Source organism: Taudactylus pleione, unplaced genomic scaffold, assembly GCF_031769625.1.
Source record: "Taudactylus pleione unplaced genomic scaffold, aTauple2 ptg000189l, whole genome shotgun sequence".
In the NCBI taxonomy this organism is placed as follows: Eukaryota; Metazoa; Chordata; class Amphibia; order Anura; family Myobatrachidae; genus Taudactylus; species Taudactylus pleione.
Window position 1 is genome coordinate 10,989,985 of NW_028284591.1, and position 19,395 is coordinate 11,009,379.

A 19,395-nucleotide genomic window follows, 5' to 3' on the forward strand; every position below is an offset into this window, starting at 1 on the left:
TTACTAAGCGGAGGTTTCTATTCTATTCTAAACCCCGGTGGTTTGGTGGCAGGTTCTATTGTATTCTAAACCCCGGCAATTCGGTGGCGAGTTCTATTCTGTTCTAAACCCCGGGGGTTTGGTGGCGGTTTTGCAGCGGTTTCTAAATGACAGCCCTGTTCTATTCTATTCTATAATGTGTTTTGATGGCAGTTATGCAGCGGTTTTGGCCTTAGTAAATCTGCAGAAAGCAAAACCGCCGCCAAACCACAGTGAAAACACATTTTAGAATAGAATAGAGCAGGGCTGCCATTTAGAAACCGCTGCAAAACCGCCACCAAACCCACGGGGTTTAGAACAGAATAGAAACCGCCACCAAACTGCCGGGGTTTAGAATAGAATAGAAACCGCCGTCAAACCGCCGCTTAGTAAATTTTGCCCGGACTGTTGGACCACGTTCCCTGTTGTGATCCTCCTTAGGAATCCCAAAAGTTTCCCGAAGTCGTCCGAGGGAGAGGAGGTGTCAGCGTGGTGGAGAGGACGGAGCAGAACATTCATAGGGACGTATTAGATAACAGCCAGAAATCACAGACAAATCGGGAAGATCCTCGTTGCACAAGAATATTTACTTTAAAAAATAATGTTATAAGTAACAAAATAGATATTAAAAGACACCTTCAAATAAATGTATCACTAACTATATATTAAATAGTTCAACTTTATTCTGTCATACGACGCTTCAACCAAGTTATCAAACTAAGGGAATTATCTTCTGTTTTCCGTCTGCCATAGAAAAGCGCCGTCAGACCGTATAATACAGTGACGATGGGTTATTGCCAAATGTAAAATGATCCCCTATACACATTATCTCTGTACAAAGTCTGTATATAAAAATAATGATAAAGTACAATGTAAACATTTAAATATAAAATAAATTTGGTAATAAGTTTATGGAAGATGTGGCAAGATGATGTGGAGGATTCACGTTGGTTTACGCCAAGCAATGTCTTTAGTATCGTGGGTAGAGTTCCCGACAGATCTCGCCATCCCCCTTCTTCTTGTCGAGCCACTTTCCGCAAGGGAAAATGGTGGTCACCCCCGTGGCAGAATTAGTGACCTCCACCCTCTCCAGCATCCAGCCAGCATTGAGGCCGCTATTGTCGTGCTCCACGCGGACCTTCTTCATCTCACCCAAGTCCAGGGTCTCGATGTAAAAGCGGTTGGCTTTCCCGCGCTCGAAGAGGTTCCTCATCTTCTGCTTCAGGGCGTGCTTGCCGGAGTCTCCGTTAGATCCATACATGGTGAGAGAAACGTTGGCGTCCGTTCCCGAACCCTTTTCGAAGCCGGTCACCACGATGACTTCGTACTTTACCGGGACCAGGCTGCGGGCGCGGCTGGCAAAACTCTCGATGGTTTTGGCACACTCGAAGACTTTGTAGTCGTCTCGCTTGTTACGCAGCGGGATCCTGGCATTGCAGTTAAAAACGTATCTGTAAAATGAAATTAGAAAGAGTCCTGAAATGTATGTTTCCGTCTATGCTTTACCAAAAACAAAACCTTTCATTCAAACGTGTTAATTAAGCGATGTCGTTCCTTTTTTATCTCATTGTTTAGCACTGAGACTTGCTACTGTTGCATTACAATCATCTCTATCTGTAAGCAGCACCTTGTAACACATAGGGCCTGATTCAGACCCGGTTGCCAGCGCTGAGCGCTCGCAACCGGGTCGATGGTGGCCCAGAGCGCATGCGTACGACGGGACTGGCACCGTCGTGCGCATGCGCAAGATCCGGATAGCGACGGGCAATCCGTCGCTGCGGGTCTCGTACCAAAGGAGGCGTGCTGTCGATGTTAAGTGACAGCACGCCCCCTTTGGTGGGCGGGCCGGGGGGGGGTTGGCTGCCCAGACGGCTGCCTGCCGTTTGGGGGCGGCCCCACTGACATCACAAGTGATGTCAGTGGTAGAGATTTCGGCTCTGTTTGAGCTGAAAGCTCTCTGGGGCTTGCGGCCACGAGACCCTACTACAAGGGTCTCGTCGCAAGCCCGATGGTCTTGACCATCGCAACCATCATCCTGGCCGCTCGCATTAGCTGTGGGTGGCAACCCACAGCAATGCGAGCGGGCAGGAGGCCACTCCATAAAAAAAAAAAAAAGGACGCCCTGATTCAGAGCGAGCGCTCTGTCAGAGCGTCTGGTTCTGGATCAGGGCCATATGCCGCACTTTTACAGGATATACAAAAGGCATTAACATGATTACAGTTTGTAATTAAAGGCCTTTATACATCAATGAGTTTTATCATTAACCAGTGATAAAACTCGTTGCGCATTTTAATGGTGCTCCAGCCAATTAGCTTCTAACTGTTGTCTGTTTGTAAAAACGTTGCATCACCCAGCGACTGGAATACCCATGCCACCTTGTGTCATGACCATTGCTTATATCATACTAGACTGATGCATAAACGAGCTGAGGGTCTGATTCAGAGCCGCTCGTAAGCGGCCGCTCGTTCGCTCCGAGCGATGTTCGCACATCTGCGCATGCGTATGGGTTGTAATGCGCATGCGCCAACCAGTCAGTGCGGTTGGAAATCGTGTGCTCGCAATATAGCGAATGCCTGCTAATTTGAGTGACAGGATGAGGCGTTTGTGGGTGGTAACAGGGGAAGGTACTTGAAAACGGGGAGTGGTGATCCGAACGCAGGCGTGCCAAACGGGCGTTTTAAGGGTGTGCATAATTAACAAAGCAGCGTCATCGACCACGTCACTTGGTTGTCTTTTAGCCTGAACTGCTCGCATGATTGTGGTAGGAAAATGCTACCACAAGAATAGCGAGCAGTTCAGACGCCTTTCCATGTACTCGATTAATCAAATAAATAGCGGAGATGACGTATGATGCGAGCGGCCAAGGGGCGTCTTTACAAAATAGCGAGCGCATGTTTCGGACGCTCGCTCATACATAGAGGCGTCAACAGACCGCAAAGAGCAAGCGCTCAATTTAAATAGCCAGCCCCTTTTTCTGAACGAGCGAACGCAAATACCGTCCGGCTCTGAATCAGGCCCCGAGTTTGCAGGACATAAGTAATTTTAATGGTGAGCTTTCCTGTCTATAACTGTTAGTACCCATATTTAACCAGCAGGGGGAGCACTACAATAAACATGAATTTTTGTGTTTGTTTTCATTACAGTTACTGGCAACCCCATCTCACACAGGGAAAGATTTATCAAACCATTTTAAGAGGACAGATGGAGAAGCTGTTCATAGCAGCCAATCAGCTTCTGTCTATCATTTCATAGAATGTACTTGATAAATGACAGTTAGTAGGTGATTGGTTGCTATGGGGAATGTCTCCACTTGTCCTCTTTACAAGGTTTGATTCATCTCCATAGTAGGGATGGCCATCGGTGGTGGTGCCATCAATGTTTACCATTGATTAAAAATTAGCAAGTAGCCATCGATGGTAAACTTTTGTATGGATGACCATCGATGGTTTCACCAACCGACGGTCATCCCTATTTTTTAACTCACCGGCCTGTAGGCCAATCAGAACCTGGGGGTGAAGGTCTGTGGGTGCCTGTGGAGGGGGGGGGCGGAGCTATGCTCTGTGTCCCGTCAACTTGTAAGAAAAAAAAATAAAAATCGGTTATGCTTAGACATCGATGGAGGGAAACCATCTGGTTCTCCCCCATCGATGTAAAAAAGCATTGGACATCGGCCATAAACCATCGATTATTTGGAATCATTGATGGTTGATGGCCATCCCTACTCCACAGTGTTTAATGAGGTGGACGTGGCTAGATTACTTGATTACCTGATTTGTTGTCCACTTTATGTAAATGACATTATTCTTTTCCAGCATCACCTCCCCTTTGCCTTGGGAAGGTCGGTAAGTGTGCAGGAGTAGGGGAGACAACTTGGTGTAGAGATCACACAACCCTGCGCAAGTTACTATGACCTATGGGCCTGATTCAGCAAGGATCGCTGATGTGATCGCAGTAGCAAGCACGCACGCAGGACTGCTGGGAAAGTATGCTAATGGATGCAATGGCAAAGTGCGCGCACGGACACACATCCGTAATACCTTGCAAAGCTCCTCAAACATCGGAAACATCCAGTACCATCGACCCCTCACGCAGAGTTACAGCAGCCCTGACCTTACCAATAGATTACTAACCTCGTTACACGCAGTGAGTACACAAGCTGCCTATGCAATCGCACTGGCTAATTTATGCACCATGCAACGCCGTTCAAACAGGCACGCCTGCCTTACTCCTATCGCCCCCCCATCAGCACTCCCAAACACTCTCTCCCCGTCAATCATTCTACGATGGCTCTACGTGGTCTCCGTGATCGCAGTGGAGCCTTCGCGCACGCACACGGCGATGCATGCGCAGTGCGCAACAATCTGCCGTCTGCGTACGCTTCAGCCATAGTGATGCTTGCTGAATACGGCCCCATATGTGGCTCATGGGACGAAGCCTTATGGATTATTTATTGCATAACTCCCAACTTTTCAACTGGGTGAAGAGGGACACTTGCACACGCCAAAGGCACGCACCCAAAATGAAAGATGTGGCCCATCGGCAAGGGGGCATGGCCTCAGGGAAATGCCATACCCGCGAGCCACGCCCTCTTCCAGAGCTGGCAAAGAATATATATATATATGGATGAAGCGCGCATGCGCCTTTTACCTGTGTACCAGATTCCAAATATATCCCTATTATCTGTAATAGAAAGTCTACATTTCAGGCTCGCAATACTGATAACAATGAGCACACAGTGCAGGCAGCCATTTTGTGAGATGCAGCAATATCCATGAGGAACCCATACACGACACACTCATGCCATGCCTCATGCTGGTACCTAGCAGTGACAGATATAGGCACCTGAGCAGGAAAAGAACCCAGAGTCCCCATCAATGCCAACCTATGACTGACTGAGACTGAGGGCTCTATTTATCAAGCAATGAAAAGTGTGGAGAAATGAACCAGGGGAGAAGTTGCCCATAGCAACCAATCAGCATTGAAGTAGCATTTATCAAGTAGTGTCTATAAAATAATAGGTAGGAGCTGATTGGTTGCTATGGTCCCCTTCTCCACGCTTTTCACTGCTTGATAAATAGACCCCTAATGTACTGAGAGAAAGAGAAGATATTCAATGTGTAAAACTGAAACCCGCAATCGCCGTATGATAATGTGGAGATATCCGCCATATTCTCCCCTTACAATGCTGAACCACTGTACACGAGAGAGGCAGGATTTCTACATCCAAACTAATAATTTAAGATAACTAGGTAGTTAAATTTGCAAAAAATTACCTTATGGGTCTTTTTTGCGGAATGGGTTCGATTCCCGTCAGCGGCAGCCCGACAAGAGCAGAGTTCCGAGCAGCGGAAGCCTGACAGCGCTGGAAATCCCGATCGTGGATAGGTGAGTATCTACTAATCTAACCTAACCCCCTAACCCTCCTTAGGGGTGCCTAACCCTAACTTCCCCCCCAAGTGCCTAACCCTAATCCCCCCTCTAAGTGCCTAACCCTAACCACCCCCTTCCCCGCTGCCTAAACCTAAGTCCCCCGGAAGGGTGCCTTACCCTAAGTCCCCTCCGGGGGTGCCTAACCCTAACCCTTCCTCCCCCTAACCTAACCCTCCCGGGGGGGTGCCTAACCCTAAGTCCCCCCCCCCCCGGGAGCCCTAAACCTAACCCTCCCCCCCGCGGCTGTCCGCTCGCGGCGCCCGGCATCTCTACGATTGGGATGCTGGGCGCCAGTCTCCCGGCGTCGGGGAAATGTCTAGACGCCAGGCATTTCACCCTTGCCAGGATATGACAGTCGGGAAGCCGGCTGCCGGTATTTAGGCACTCGGCTTCCCGACTGCATACCCTTTTTTGAATTTAACTTAAAAATTATCGCAAATAAGGACTTTTATCCCCAAGGTTCTCAGTCAGTCTCATGACAAACATCATCTCCTCTTCCATCACATGACATGATAGAGATTGAAAGCCTGTGTCTGTGTAAGTGAATGCCTGTGTGCAGCCAAATTTGTTTTCCCTCCAGAGAGATATTGAAAAGGAGATAATGGTTTGAAGGAGGACATCTAAGAAAAATGACTATCAGAAGCATGATTCAAATGTACTTAACTTGCTGTTAAAAAGAAGCAAAAAAACCCAGCAACTTTATGGGATTGATGCTTTAAGAACTCATTTCTTGTTTTGGAGACTATGGCCCTCATTCAGAGCCGTACGCTCTGAGCAGAGCGCACGCTCTGAATGAGGGCCGGGCTCCATTTTCATGGAGCGTCCTCCTGGACGCTCGTATAGCTGTGGGTCACCACCCACAGGCTATACAAGCGTGCTTTTTGATGGCCGCGATGGTCGAGACCATCGCGACCATCGAAATTGCGAGCCGGAGCCTACGGTTGAGGTTTTCAACCGCAAGCTCCGGAGTGATTTTGGCTCTATCAGAGCCAAAATCACTCCCACTGACATCACTAGTGATGTCAGTGGGCCGGCTTCTGACGGGAGGCGTTCCCGTGGGAACGCCCCCGTCAGGGAGGCACGCCCCCGGCACGCCCACCAAAGGGGGCGTGCTGTCAATCAACATCGACAGCACGCCCCCTTTGATCGGACACAACGAGCGAAGGACTTTCCTTCGCTCGTCGCGTCTGGCGCATGCGCACGACGGAGCTCCCTCCGTCGTGCGCATGCTCAGTGAATAACATCGACCCACTTGCGAGCGGACAGCCGCTCGCGAGTGGGTCTGAATCAGGCCCCATATTGAGTGTGTTGTACAAGTTACACCCAGTATGGGTGGAAAAACACTACTTACTGGTTCCCGAGCTCCATCTCTGTAACGGTAATCTCTTTCACGTGCCAGTATGAGTCCGGCTTGGGTGAAAATTTCCTTCCATCCTTCGGACAATGTCCAACGCAAATAGCAGCGACATCGCCCACGTTCTTCGATGAAAACTTGAATACATCCGTTGCGTTCCTGCCAAAGACAGATCTGTTACACCAGCGCAAAACTCCATCCGGCAAATACAAACTAGTTCTTTCTTTCATTTGCAGCTTTCCCTAGAGCTATCAGTTTGGTTTTAGACCCTGATTGGTTGCTGATGGTGCTGGAATTGTTTTAGTCCTTAATGTTGGAAGTATTTTGACTTTTGGAATGAAGTGTCACAATAGGCCTGAAGTCAGACGTTTTTAGGTCCGGCCGTAGCAGCCAACCTACTAGATTATGCCAACGCAAGTATCAGCTCCGCCCATTGTTTTTTTTCCAGAGTAGCCATTATCATTGGTATCGGCACTTGCGCACACCCTGTGCTGGTTGGGAAAGATATTTCTGAAACAGGTGTCTGGCACTAGCGCAGAAGTTGGACTGCACGCCGACTAGACGAATCTGTTCTGTGCATTCTAATGGTCGCTGCCCAGTAGTGGCCAAAGAAGGGCGGTATTCAATTAGTTTCGCATCTGCGGAAAAGTTTTGCATGCCGTACTTTTCGCGGACATCGCCTGTTTTGACCGCAAAATCTTTTCGTGCGCACCCCCGCTATTCACCATGTTCAATTCCAAAAGACGCGAAAACGCCACCCGGCGAATGTGAAACAGGCGAAAAGTGCTGTCAGAATTGGGGAATCAGCCTGACACCCCCAAAAAGATGCACTAACACTGGGGATCAATCTAGATGTGCCCGAATATCCCTAATAAAGCTATTTTGTGTACTTAAGTTGTGTCAATAGCTTCTAATTAGCGTCTTTGCACAAGTGGTGAAGGATGGCATTAAGCAGTTTTTTTGGGTGAAAATAAGTAGTTCTGTCATATTTGGGGTAATGAAAATGGGTGCTAGCATGGTTTAAAGTCGCTAAAGTGAAGTTTTAAAAAACGCACCTTCAGCAAGCCTCTGCAATCCAAAAAACACCTCCCCCATACTTGCAGACCCCCAAAAGTCTATTTCGCTAGTTTTTATGTTTGTACCCCCACATTGGTACTTTTTTGCCCCCAAATTCAAAGTACTTTTTTGGGGTGTTCCTCACTTTTTTTTTGACGTAGTTATCCTTTGGGGGGCTGTCCCAAGGGCGCAGAGTGGTTTCCCCATCTTTTCTCCTGCTAATCAGAGGTGAATCTTTTTCGCCTATTATATTGCGTTGACTTTCCGCGTAAGTAAGTATTTGGTATTGAATACGGAGATAAGTTTCCGACTGACGAAAAGTCGCAATCAGCGATACTTTTTTGCGGATCTCGGCTTTTCGCCTCTAATTGAATACGGCCCGAAATGTCCATTCTGCATAAGGCTACATTCACTCGAAATGCAAATCCTACTGGGTGACACACTAATTTGGACACATCACGCGATGCATGCGCAGTGGCAGCTTTTGACGCATGAGTTTAAAAAAAAAAAATTACTTCAACTGTATAAGTGTTGACGCTAATGATACATTGCTGCCGACACAGCAGTTTATACACTATACTGATTTATGCTACTGATCTAAGATACGAGACACTATCCCAGAATTGCTGCAGTGTGAAAATAGCAACTTTTGGAGGCCTATTCATCAATAACCGTGATGGCCCCGTGCAAATTATTTATTTATTAACATTTTCTTATATTGCACAACATATTCTGTTGCGCTTTACAATTGGAGACATTAATAGAACAAAACTGGATAATAACAGGCAGATATATAGGTTGGAAGGCCCTGCTCGCAAGCTTACAATCTATAGCAGTGGTTCTCAAACTCGGTCCTCTGGACCCCACACAGTTCGTGTTTTCCAGGTGACCCAGCAGGTGCATAGGTGTGTTCATTACTCACTGACACATTTTAGAAGATCCACAGGTGGAGCTAATTATTTCACTTGTGATTCTGTGAGGAGACCTGGAAAACATGCACTACTCATTCATCCAATGGCGGTCACAGGCATTAAAGGAAAGAAGGTTATGCTTCCGTACTGCACTCTCAAATGAAGCGCGAGTGACTCTTCCTATATAATATGTAAAAGTGAATGTAAGGGCAGCACCAACGAGTACCCAATCTCTGCGGGCTCAGGAAAGCCAGTGGGTTTAGCAACTGAATCTAAAGGAAATATAATGGAAAATAGGAGAGTATCTTTAGCGCTATATAGGGCACTATATGGATCAACACCTTGTTGTGACATTTTTAATAATATAAAAAGAATTAAAACACAGGATCACGAGATAAAAATCAGGCATAAAAGAAAATGAGATTCATTCCTCCTCGGGTTGTTGGAAGCGGCCAGGTGCCAGGAAACTCGTTGCAGTTTTAAGTGAGAATTTAGAAAATAATTGTCTACAAGGTGGAGGTTTAGAAAAAGAGCGACACGGTTGGTGTAATGGTTAGTATTACTGCCTCACAGCACTGAAGTTTTGGGTTTCGATTCCCACCCACAACCATAACTCTGTGGAGTTTGTATATTCTCCCTGTGCTTGCGTGGGTTTCCTCTGTGTGCTCCAGCTTCCTCCCACACTCCAAAAATATATACTGGTAGGTTATAATTGGCTCCCAACAAAAATGAACCTGTACATGTATTAAGGAATATAGGCCCTCATTTAGCGCTGAGAGCTTGCAACCGGGTCGATGTTAATGCCCTGCGCACGCGCAGCGGTCGCACTTCGTGTGCGCAAGCCCCGGAGCGAGAGAGAATTTCTCTCTCGCTCCGGAACTCACTACAAAAGGGGTGGCTGTCGATGTTGATCGACAGCTCGCCCCGTTTTGTAGGCGGGGCGTGGGGGTGGCTACACAAAAGGAGGTGTTCCCGACGGAACGCCTGCCGTTTTGTGGGCGGCCCCACTGACATCAGCAGTGATGTCAGTGGGGAGCTTCCTGCTCGATCAGAGCAGGAAGCTCCCTGGGGCTTGCAGTTGCCGAGACCCAACCTTAGGGTCTCGTCGCAAGCCCCGATGGTCTTGACCATCGCGACCATCAACCTGGTCGGTCGCTAAAGCTGTGGGTGGTAACCCACAGCTTAGCTAGCGACCAGGAGGCCGCACTTGAAAAGTGAAGCAGCCGCCCTCATTCAGAGAGAGCGCTCGCTTCTTGTGACCGCCTCTGAATGAAGGCCATAGAGTGTAAGCTCCACTGGGGTAGGAACTGTTGTGAATGGGAAACTATTCTCTGTAAAGCGTCGCGGAATATGTGTGCGCTATATAAATAACTAAGTAAAATATAATATTAGGTTGAGGATAGACAGGGTGGGAAGCGGAACCTTGTGGCTCAGTCTCCTGGGGGCAGAGCAGACTATGGGAGACAAACAGCTGTGCGGATGGGGGGGGTATGAGTGTGGGTTGTGAACGGGGTGCTCAGAGACCATTGGAGGTGTCAGGAAGAGCCTGAGAGTACATTGTAAATGTTGTGCGCTGCCCATCACTGATGTTTAGGGTACAATCCTCATGTCGCAGCGATATGGCAGATAGGGCCTATGTGTAGCATGGAGATCCCGGGACTCACTGTGCAAATCTCCTCTTCTTAGACGTGTTCTCCAGCATCATCTCCTTAGATCGTCCTTTCTTCCCCTCCAGCACGATCCAGATATTATCCTTGGTCTCAGCGTCCTCGCGGTCACTGGTCACTGTCACAATCTCGTAGGCTGCAGATAAACAGAAAGACAGCAAAGCAACAACGTAACAACGCTCATAGGGGCAAGTAAAACCACCACTGGACACAACAAGTGCATCAGAACTTTACGGCAGGGACGGACTGGGCCACAGGAATACAGGTGAGATCCCCAGTGGGTCCCACTGCCTGAGGCCCCACCCCCTCCTCTAGGGTCAGGTTCAAGACTCATATTTTACATTGTTACTCTATTGTACTTAATTATTCTACGCATGTTACATTATACTGCATTCCCAGGACTATGGTGTACTTACTACAGTGCTTTGCTGTTATCAATCAGGAACATTATCATGCATACACTTTTAGTATTTACTATATATATATTTATAAAGGAGCCCAGACAATGAACTCTCTGATGGTTAGCCAAGTCTCTGCAGTGGCTGGCCAGACCCTCTCTGGGGGGTGATCCCACCCCTAAGTAACATACCCCTAACCACTGCATTCCCCCGATGGGCCCCTCATTCCCCGGTACAATACTCTGCACAGGATATGGGGATTTAGCTTGAACTAGAAGAATAATTCATGATTTCGGCTTAATGTTAAATAGGGTTCGGATAGGGCTCGGTATGCTCCTGTCTTTGCAAAGTGTCTGGTGATGCAGAAAGCAGGGTGAATTGGAACCGCTGAATGCACAGTAGGTGACTGAGAACTGGAACCACCCCGGGGTCACTTACATGTACGTTCTTTCAGGTCCAAGATGTCGTTGTTGGCACAGGCGAGTTCCCGTATGGTCTGCTTATCGTCCGCGTTCTTAGCCAACCAGCGGTCACACTGGAAGCGGAACGTCTTGTTCATGATCTCATCTTTCACATCTATGAATTCCAGGTGCCACCCAGGAGCGATGCCTAAAAAGGAAGCAATGTTCTCAGCTGTGGCGTAGGGTCACCAATATATACTACACCCCAAGGACACCACGTCCAGCTGCGCGGCCGCTAACACCCGCCAAACCGCAAAAGGGACTTTAGATATTATGTAAGTGATGCGGGTGTCATCTTTTGAAGTGAGACGCCCACCAACATCGGGAACATCGCACGGATCATAGGACATCTGATCGACTAAGCGGTGGCCAGTTACTCTGCAGTCGCTTGCTTCAGTATGCCCCAAAAACTGCGCCGACGCCCCCCCCTTGTTTCCTTCAACGCTTCCCCTCCCCACCTCCAAACGGCTGCTGTGTGTCAATCACACTGCGAGTAAGAACACCGCCATCGCAGTACATGCGCACGGAGGCTCCGGCACATACGCAGAAAATAAAGCATCGGCCATTTGCGGCCGAACCAAAAGCGCATTCACCTCTGAATCATCCTGTCCGTGCATGCAGCATTGTAGACTGTCATGTGGAGATCCGCCGTATAACCGTTATCGTTTTTAGAACATGTAAATTAGGGGTAACCAACCATGGTCCTCAAGAGCTACCGACAGGTCACGTTTTCCAGATCACAGGTGTAGTTAGTACTCACTGACACATTTGAAAAGATCCACAGGTGGAGATCATTATTTCACTTGTGATTCTGTGAGGAGACCTGGAAAACATGCACTGTTGGTAGCTCTCGAGGACCGCGGTTGGCTACCCCTGATGTAGATATATCCTAGCTACTGATATTTGAGAGACGCAAGACCCAAATGATAAATTGTTGCTTTTATCAGAAAGCCATTGCCAAACAAACTCCTTTTCTGCGGCTATCTGCTGGCGAGAACCAGATGGCTTCTGGGAATTCTAATGAGAGCAGAGTTGGAGCTTCTTCTAAGCATGGGGGGAGCGCTAATAGGCTCCTGCTTTCCCAGCCTGGCCGATAATTAGTATTTCTCTTGCAGACGGCGATTATTATTAAGATACAGCTGAAATTATCTAATCCCTGAGTTTTGATAACACACTGCAGTCTCTGTCCTTCAATTCAAAGTAACCCCTTCTCGTCTGTGGTGGACCAGCGGACTGCTTAAACCAGATGTCCCCAAACGCGGTCCTCGATGCACCCTAACGGTCCAGGTTTTAAGGATAGCCATGCTGGGGCACATGTGACTTAATTAATACGTCAGACTTGTGATTTACCCATCGGTGCTCAACCATGGATATCTTTAAAACCTGGACTGTTAGGGTGCCTTGAGGACCGTGTTTGGGCACATCTGCCTTAAACGTTTAAACAAAGCAGCAGTTGAATTGGAAATACAATGGGAGGGTTAACCGTGGCCAGCTGCCAGAATAACGTCTGCATATTGTCTGTAGGAGATGATGGAGACCGTGGATATTTAGTTTGGTGTTTTGAATCAGGCAAATTACAGCACCGGACCAGTTACCTATAATGCTGGTCTGTGACATGAGTTTGGGGGTGCAGTAGGGCGAAGTCTCTGCTTTGGTGACAGGAGGTGTTTGAAGGAGAGAGGTTAAAAGAAAGCGGTATCAGCTACACTGATGCATTGGCTTCCAGTCAATAGGTCCACATGGACAAAATGTCGACACACAAAAGGTCGACAGGTACAAAAGGTCGAAAGGGTCAAAAGGTTGACCCAAAAATGGATGGCACTTGTTTTATTTATTTAAAGTTAGGGTAAGGCACTTACTAGAGGGTTAGGGATGGGTACTAGGAGGGACGGTTAGGGTTAGGCATGTACCCCGATGGTTAGGGATGGGTACTAGGAGGGACGGTTAGGGTTAGGCATGTACCCCGATGGTTAGGGATGGGTACTAGGAGGGACGGTTAGGGTTAGGCATGTACCCCGATGGTTAGGGATGGGTACTAGGAGGGACGGTTAGGGTTAGGCATGTACCCCAATGGTTAGGGATGGGTACTAGGAGGGATGGTTAGGCATGTACCCCGATGGTTAGGGATGGGTACTAGGAGGGATGGTTAGGCATGTACCCCAATGGTTAGGGATGGGTACTAGGAGGGATGGTTAGGGTTAGGCATGTACCCCGCAGCTGTTAGACCCTGGCAGCCACTTGTAGTGAAGTGTAAAGTATTTTGATAGGAAAACAAATATAGGGGTATAGGGGGGAGATTGAATTAGCCCCTAAGTCCCATTGTAGCAGCGCAGGGTACGGTACGATGTGATGTGATGGTCTGCGCTCATCATTACCATAATCAATGTTTTATACACATAACATATGAGGCTACTCCGGAACCTTGCGTCTAAAACACCCTAAGGATGCCAATCAGAAGGACGGCATTGAATGGTTCCGTATTCGCCACTATTGTTATATGCCTCACGTGGGCATGTCATTATCGCTTCAGAGCCATTCGATGATTTGAACCATCGATGGTACAGAATGGATAGATAGTTTGCATATGCGTAAAGTAGAACTGTCGCTGAATCAGTGATTCTCCCAGTGGCGTGTTACCTCTCCCAGTGGCGTGTTACCTCTCCCAGTGGCGTGTTACCTCTCCCAGTGGTGTGTTAACTCTCCCAGTGGCGTGTTACCTCACCGCACAGCGGGAAGAAGCTTCACTAGGTGGATACATACGGGGGCTGATTCTGAGCGGAACGCACTGTCTAGGTCAGACGCAGTCACACCGCGCATGCGTCAAGAGTCGCTGTTGCGATTGAGACACACGGGAAACGCGCGGTCTCCGAAGTATCTTGAAAATGCATTGGGCATTCCTGGGCGATGACAGGGAGGTGTCGAAGCGGACGGACAGCGATGGTCCATCTGATCGGTGTGTTATGGGAATGTCGCAGGCGTGTCGCTGTAGTGGTTTCAAACTCAGGGCCTGATTCAGCAAGGAACGCAGTTGCTAATACACACGCAATCGGCCGATTATTGCGTACTGCGCATTCATGTCAGTGCGTGTATGCGAACTAGCTGTTGCGATCAGGACTGCGATCGCAGAGGCTACGCAGACCCCTTGCAGATTGATTGACTGGGAGCACCGTTTGTGGTTGGTGACGGGGGGGTAGTTGGGGAAACGCAGGCGTGCCAGTGCGTTCGCACACGCCGTTGCCAGCGGCCTGCATAAATTATCCACTGTGATGCCCTACGCAGTCTGAGGTCTCATAGCGTGGTTGTTGTTAGCAAGGTCAGGGCTTATGCAAGTGTGCGTGAGGCTGCGATGGTACTCGATGGTACTCGATGGTTTCGCTTTTCTGCTAAGTATTACGGATGTGTGCAATGTGAAGTGGGCGTCCTTCTGTAGTGCTGAGTTTGCATTGCGATCGCAATGGATTAGCATACTATCGCAGTTGAACTGTGTACCGTAGGGATTCAGGCCCCTCAGACACACAATAGCTCACATAGGAGGAAATACCCTGTCGGAGAATCTGCCCCTAGCACGGGGCTGGTGCAAGTTTCGATGGTGCAAACGATGGCGGCGTCTAAAGATGCACTAAGCGGTACTTGAAGCATCTAGAGAGCGTCTCAGTCCTTGCCCATATAGACACACGGCTATACACCAGGTAAGAGCGTTGCAGGGGCATTAGTATAAAGTCACAGGCGGATGTATTGCTCTATTTTCCCTGTAATGACCAGTTAGAGTTCTCCCTGTAATGACCAGTTAGAGTTCTCCCTGTAATGACCAGTTAGAGTTCTCCCTGTAATGACCAGTTAGAGTTCTCCCTGTAATGACCAGTTAGAGTTCTCCCTGTAATGACCAGTTAGAGTTCTCCCTGTAATGACCAGTTAGAGTTCTCCCTGTGATGACCAGTTAGAGTTCTCCCTGTGATGACCAGTTAGAGTTTTCCCTGTGATGACCAGTTAGAGTTTTCCCTGTGATGACCATTTAGAGTTCTCCCTGTGATGACCATTTAGAGTTCTCCCTGTAATGACCAGTTAGAGTTCTCCCTGTAATGACCAGTTAGAGTTCTCCCTGTAATGACCAGTTAGAGTTCTCCCTGTAATGACCAGTTAGAGTTCTCCCTGTAATGACCAGTTAGAGTTCTCCCTGTAATGACCAGTTAGAGTTCTCCCTGTAATGACCAGTTAGAGTTCTCCCTGTAATGACCAGTTAGAGTTCTCCCTGTAATGACCAGTTAGAGTTCTCCCTGTAATGACCAGTTAGAGTTCTCCCTGTAATGACCAGTTAGAGTTCTCCCTGTAATGACCAGTTAGAGTTCTCCCTGTAATGACCAGTTAGAGTTCTCCCTGTAATGACCAGTTAGAGTTCTCCCTGTAATGACCAGTTAGAGTTCTCCCTGTAATGACCAGTTAGAGTTATCCCAGTAATGACCAGTTAGAGTTCTCCCTGTAATGACCAGTTAGAGTTCTCCCTGTAATGACCAGTTAGAGTTCTCCCTGTAATGACCAGTTAGAGTTCTCCCTGTAATGACCAGTTAGAGTTCTCCCTGTAATGACCAGTTAGAGTTCTCCCTGTAATGACCAGTTAGAGTTCTCCCTGTAATGACCAGTTAGAGTTCTCCCTGTAATGACCAGTTAGAGTTCTCCCTGTAATGACCAGTTAGAGTTCTCCCTGTAATGACCAGTTAGAGTTCTCCCTGTAATGACCAGTTAGAGTTCTCCCTGTAATGACCAGTTAGAGTTCTCCCTGTAATGACCAGTTAGAGTTATCCCAGTAATGACCAGTTAGAGTTATCCCAGTAATGACCAGTTAGAGTTCTCCCTGTAATGACCAGTTAGAGTTCTCCCTGTAATGACCAGTTAGAGTTCTCCCTGTAATGACCAGTTAGAGTTCTCCCTGTAATGACCAGTTAGAGTTCTCCCTGTAATGACCAGTTAGAGTTCTCCCTGTAATGACCAGTTAGAGTTCTCCCTGTAATGACCAGTTAGAGTTCTCCCTGTAATGACCAGTTAGAGTTCTCCCTGTAATGACCAGTTAGAGTTCTCCCTGTAATGACCAGTTAGAGTTATCCCAGTAATGACCAGTTAGAGTTATCCCAGTGAGCAGGCGGCAATATACTCAACTGGTCCTTTTTTCTTTTATGTTTAATCTGTTTTGTATGCGATTTGGTATTTATTTGCCTCACCCATATCTTTGTCCGTACCGGCGTGCAGATTTAGCTCTATTATTATTTTCGGCCGATTACTAATTTGGTGCCGTTATCCCAGCACCTGCGTTCCCCAGGATTAAGGGCCTGATTCAGAGCCGGACGCTATTTGCGGACGCTCGGTCAGAAAAAGGGGCCGGATATTTAAATTGAGCGCTCGCTCTTTGCGGTCTGTGGACGCCTCTATGTCTGAGCGAGTGTCCGAAACATGCGCTCGCTATTTTGTAAAGACGCCCCCTGGCTGCTCGCATCATACGTCATCTCCGCTATTTATTAATCGAGTACATCGAAAGGTGTCTGAACTGCTCGCAATGCTTGTGGTAGGTTTTACTTCCCACAATCACTGCGAGCAGTTCAGGCTAAAAGACAACCAAGTGACGTGGTCAATGACGCTGCTTTGTTAATTATGCAAACCCATAAAACGCCCGTTTTGACCGTTAGGCACGCCTGCGTTCGGATCTCCACTCCCCGTTTTCAAGCACCTTCCCCTGTTACCACCCACAAACGCCTCATTCTGTCACTCAAATTAGCAGGCACTCGCTGTTTTACGAGCGCACGATTTCCGACCGCAATGACTGGTTGGCGCATGCGCATTACGACCCATACGCATGCGCAGATGTGCGAACATCGCTCGGAGCGAACGAGCGGCTCTGAATCAGGCCCTAAGATCGCAGTGACATTTTCTAGAGGAGAGGCCTTTGTCTGCTCAACCAATCAGGGGGCTGACCTGACGGCTGGGCTTTATAACGCCAGCAGCGGTTGTAGGGTTCCTCTATATAACAGGGGTCCCCAAATGACAGATCCAGATACTGTGCTGCTGACTGGTCACTGTAATATATGTTCGAGATCTGTGCAATGTGTCACAACCGCCCAACAAAACTCCTCCTCCTTACTGATCAATCGTCTCCTTGGCGGTCTGATGTCTAATAATATATAATAGAATCACATTTTCTATAGGTTCCCCAGATAGGCCTCAGGATAATAATATTATCAACTTCACAATCGGGGTTTTGTTTTTTTTGACAAATCCGCCGTCATCTGGGCTCAGCCAGTACAGCAGAAAAAGTGAGTGGTGGATCCGGCTTCCTCCGGGGTCTCGGTGAATGGCCGGCTGCCAGCTAATAGGCCGTGGCTCACAGTGTAGCCTGTCAGATGAAACTGAGGCAATTACTTGCATGGAGAGGCCTCTCTCAGGGAAGGCAGAGAACGGACTGTAACATAGATCAGATCCTCATAAAGCATGCCTGACAAGCTTCACTAATTAGGAGGGGAGAAGGAGGCAGAGCAGGAGGGGGGGGGTTGTTCTCATAGCACTGCGTGAATTCAGCTACAGGTGCAGCAGCCCTGGGTGGATGCTTGTGGGGAGAGACGGTCACTGGGCATGTGTCCTTCATGTCATCTGTTTTTCTAAACCGCCGTCATGTTCAGATGCAAATCTCACACCCCACGAACACAATTGCCCGTGAAATCTAGAATGCGCCTCACTGCTGGCTTCTAACACCCATATGTGTCATCCAGGGGACAGTCCAAAAAGTCTGCCACACCGAGCATTTGTCAGCGGCCTCTGTAATCCGGCAGATTTCGCCCCACCCCCGACATGAATACTCTGCACTTTCCTTTGCCGGTGTGACTGGATCAGAGATGCTATCGTGTTCATTCTCCTACGCTGGTCACATATGGACAAGTAAGTGATGAAGTGGGTGGGGGAAGGACACCCTATGACCAATCGGGTTCTAGGCCCACGTGTAGTCAATTCAAACACCCGAACATTACCAAGAGCCCAGGATGGCAGCGACCACTATTCAAACCTAGGCAGTTGCCTGGGGCAGCGCTTCTCAACTCCAGTACCCAGGACGCACTAACAGGGCATGATTTCCATATCTCTTTCCTGGAGCACAGGTGAGTTCATTACTAACGGACACCTTTTAAAAGATCCATAGATGGTTCTATCTATTTCACTGGAGATTCTGTGAGGAGACCTGGAAAACATGCGCCGTTAGTGTGTCCCGAAGACTGGAGTTGAGACGGCACAAGGGTTATTTTGGAAGAGCGCATACGCAATAAGCTCTAGAAGCCCCTAAGTCCCATGCGTTACACAGAGTAGGGGAGGGGAGGCTGTGAGGCGGCAATGCTTACCTCCAGTGCAGGATGGGTCTGGTGGAGGGAGCGGCTCCAACAGGGTAGGCCAGAGTCAAAGTGGACAGAGTGGCCGGCATCCTCTTTACGACGAGGGGGAGGCTCAGAGTAGTGAGCCGCACTGTGACATGGCCAGTAGGTCGCACTGCGCTGACGCTTCTATCGGAAACGTCAGTGTGAGACTTTCAGCCGCATCACAGTGACGGACGGCAGAGAAATTCATGCTGTTTGCACAGCCCGAGGAATATGCCGTGGTGAGAAGACTGCGCAAGCGTTGGAGGCCGCGGTGAGACGGAGAAACTGCCATAGGGTTGGTGCAATTTTTGATGGTGTGATCAATGTTGGCGTATAAGGAAGCACCAATCGGTATTACAGCGCGCACGGGCGCTAAAAGTGGGCGTCTCATTCCGCCGCACGGATGTACACAAGGGAAGCAGTTTGTATGCCATTTGCAGAGATTCGCAGAAGGGACGACCGGCTGCTGTGTTCGCTTTTGTCTGCAACTCGTGGCCCTGAATTAGGTACATTATATAACTCACTCCGGGGGAGATTTATCAAAGCTTGGAGAGAGATGGAGTGTATAGAGAAAAAGTACCAACCAATCAGCTCCTAACTGTCATGTTACAGGTTGCGTTTGAATAATGACTGTAGCTGATTAATTAGTACCGGTTACCACATGCCGAAGAATAACAGATGCCGCTAATCCTAGATCCCCCAATATGCAAGAAG

The 19,395-nt window shown here is 48.4% G+C and overlaps 1 protein-coding gene across 1 annotated transcript in view; it reads right to left on the minus strand.

Moving 5' to 3' along the window:
- Positions 1 to 660: 660 nt before the first annotated feature.
- The window catches only part of LOXHD1 (lipoxygenase homology PLAT domains 1), a 365,669-nt gene continuing 346,934 nt past the window's right edge, over positions 661 to 19,395 (minus strand). Inside the window, exons 44-47 of the mRNA XM_088476506.1 lie at positions 11,274 to 11,444; positions 10,435 to 10,573; positions 6,801 to 6,962; positions 661 to 1,469 (exon numbers count right to left, since the gene is read on the minus strand). Of these exons, the coding sequence (XP_088332632.1) occupies positions 989 to 1,469; positions 6,801 to 6,962; positions 10,435 to 10,573; positions 11,274 to 11,444 (953 nt within the window). The 3' untranslated portion in view covers positions 661 to 988. The remainder of the gene's footprint in view (positions 1,470 to 6,800; positions 6,963 to 10,434; positions 10,574 to 11,273; positions 11,445 to 19,395) is intronic.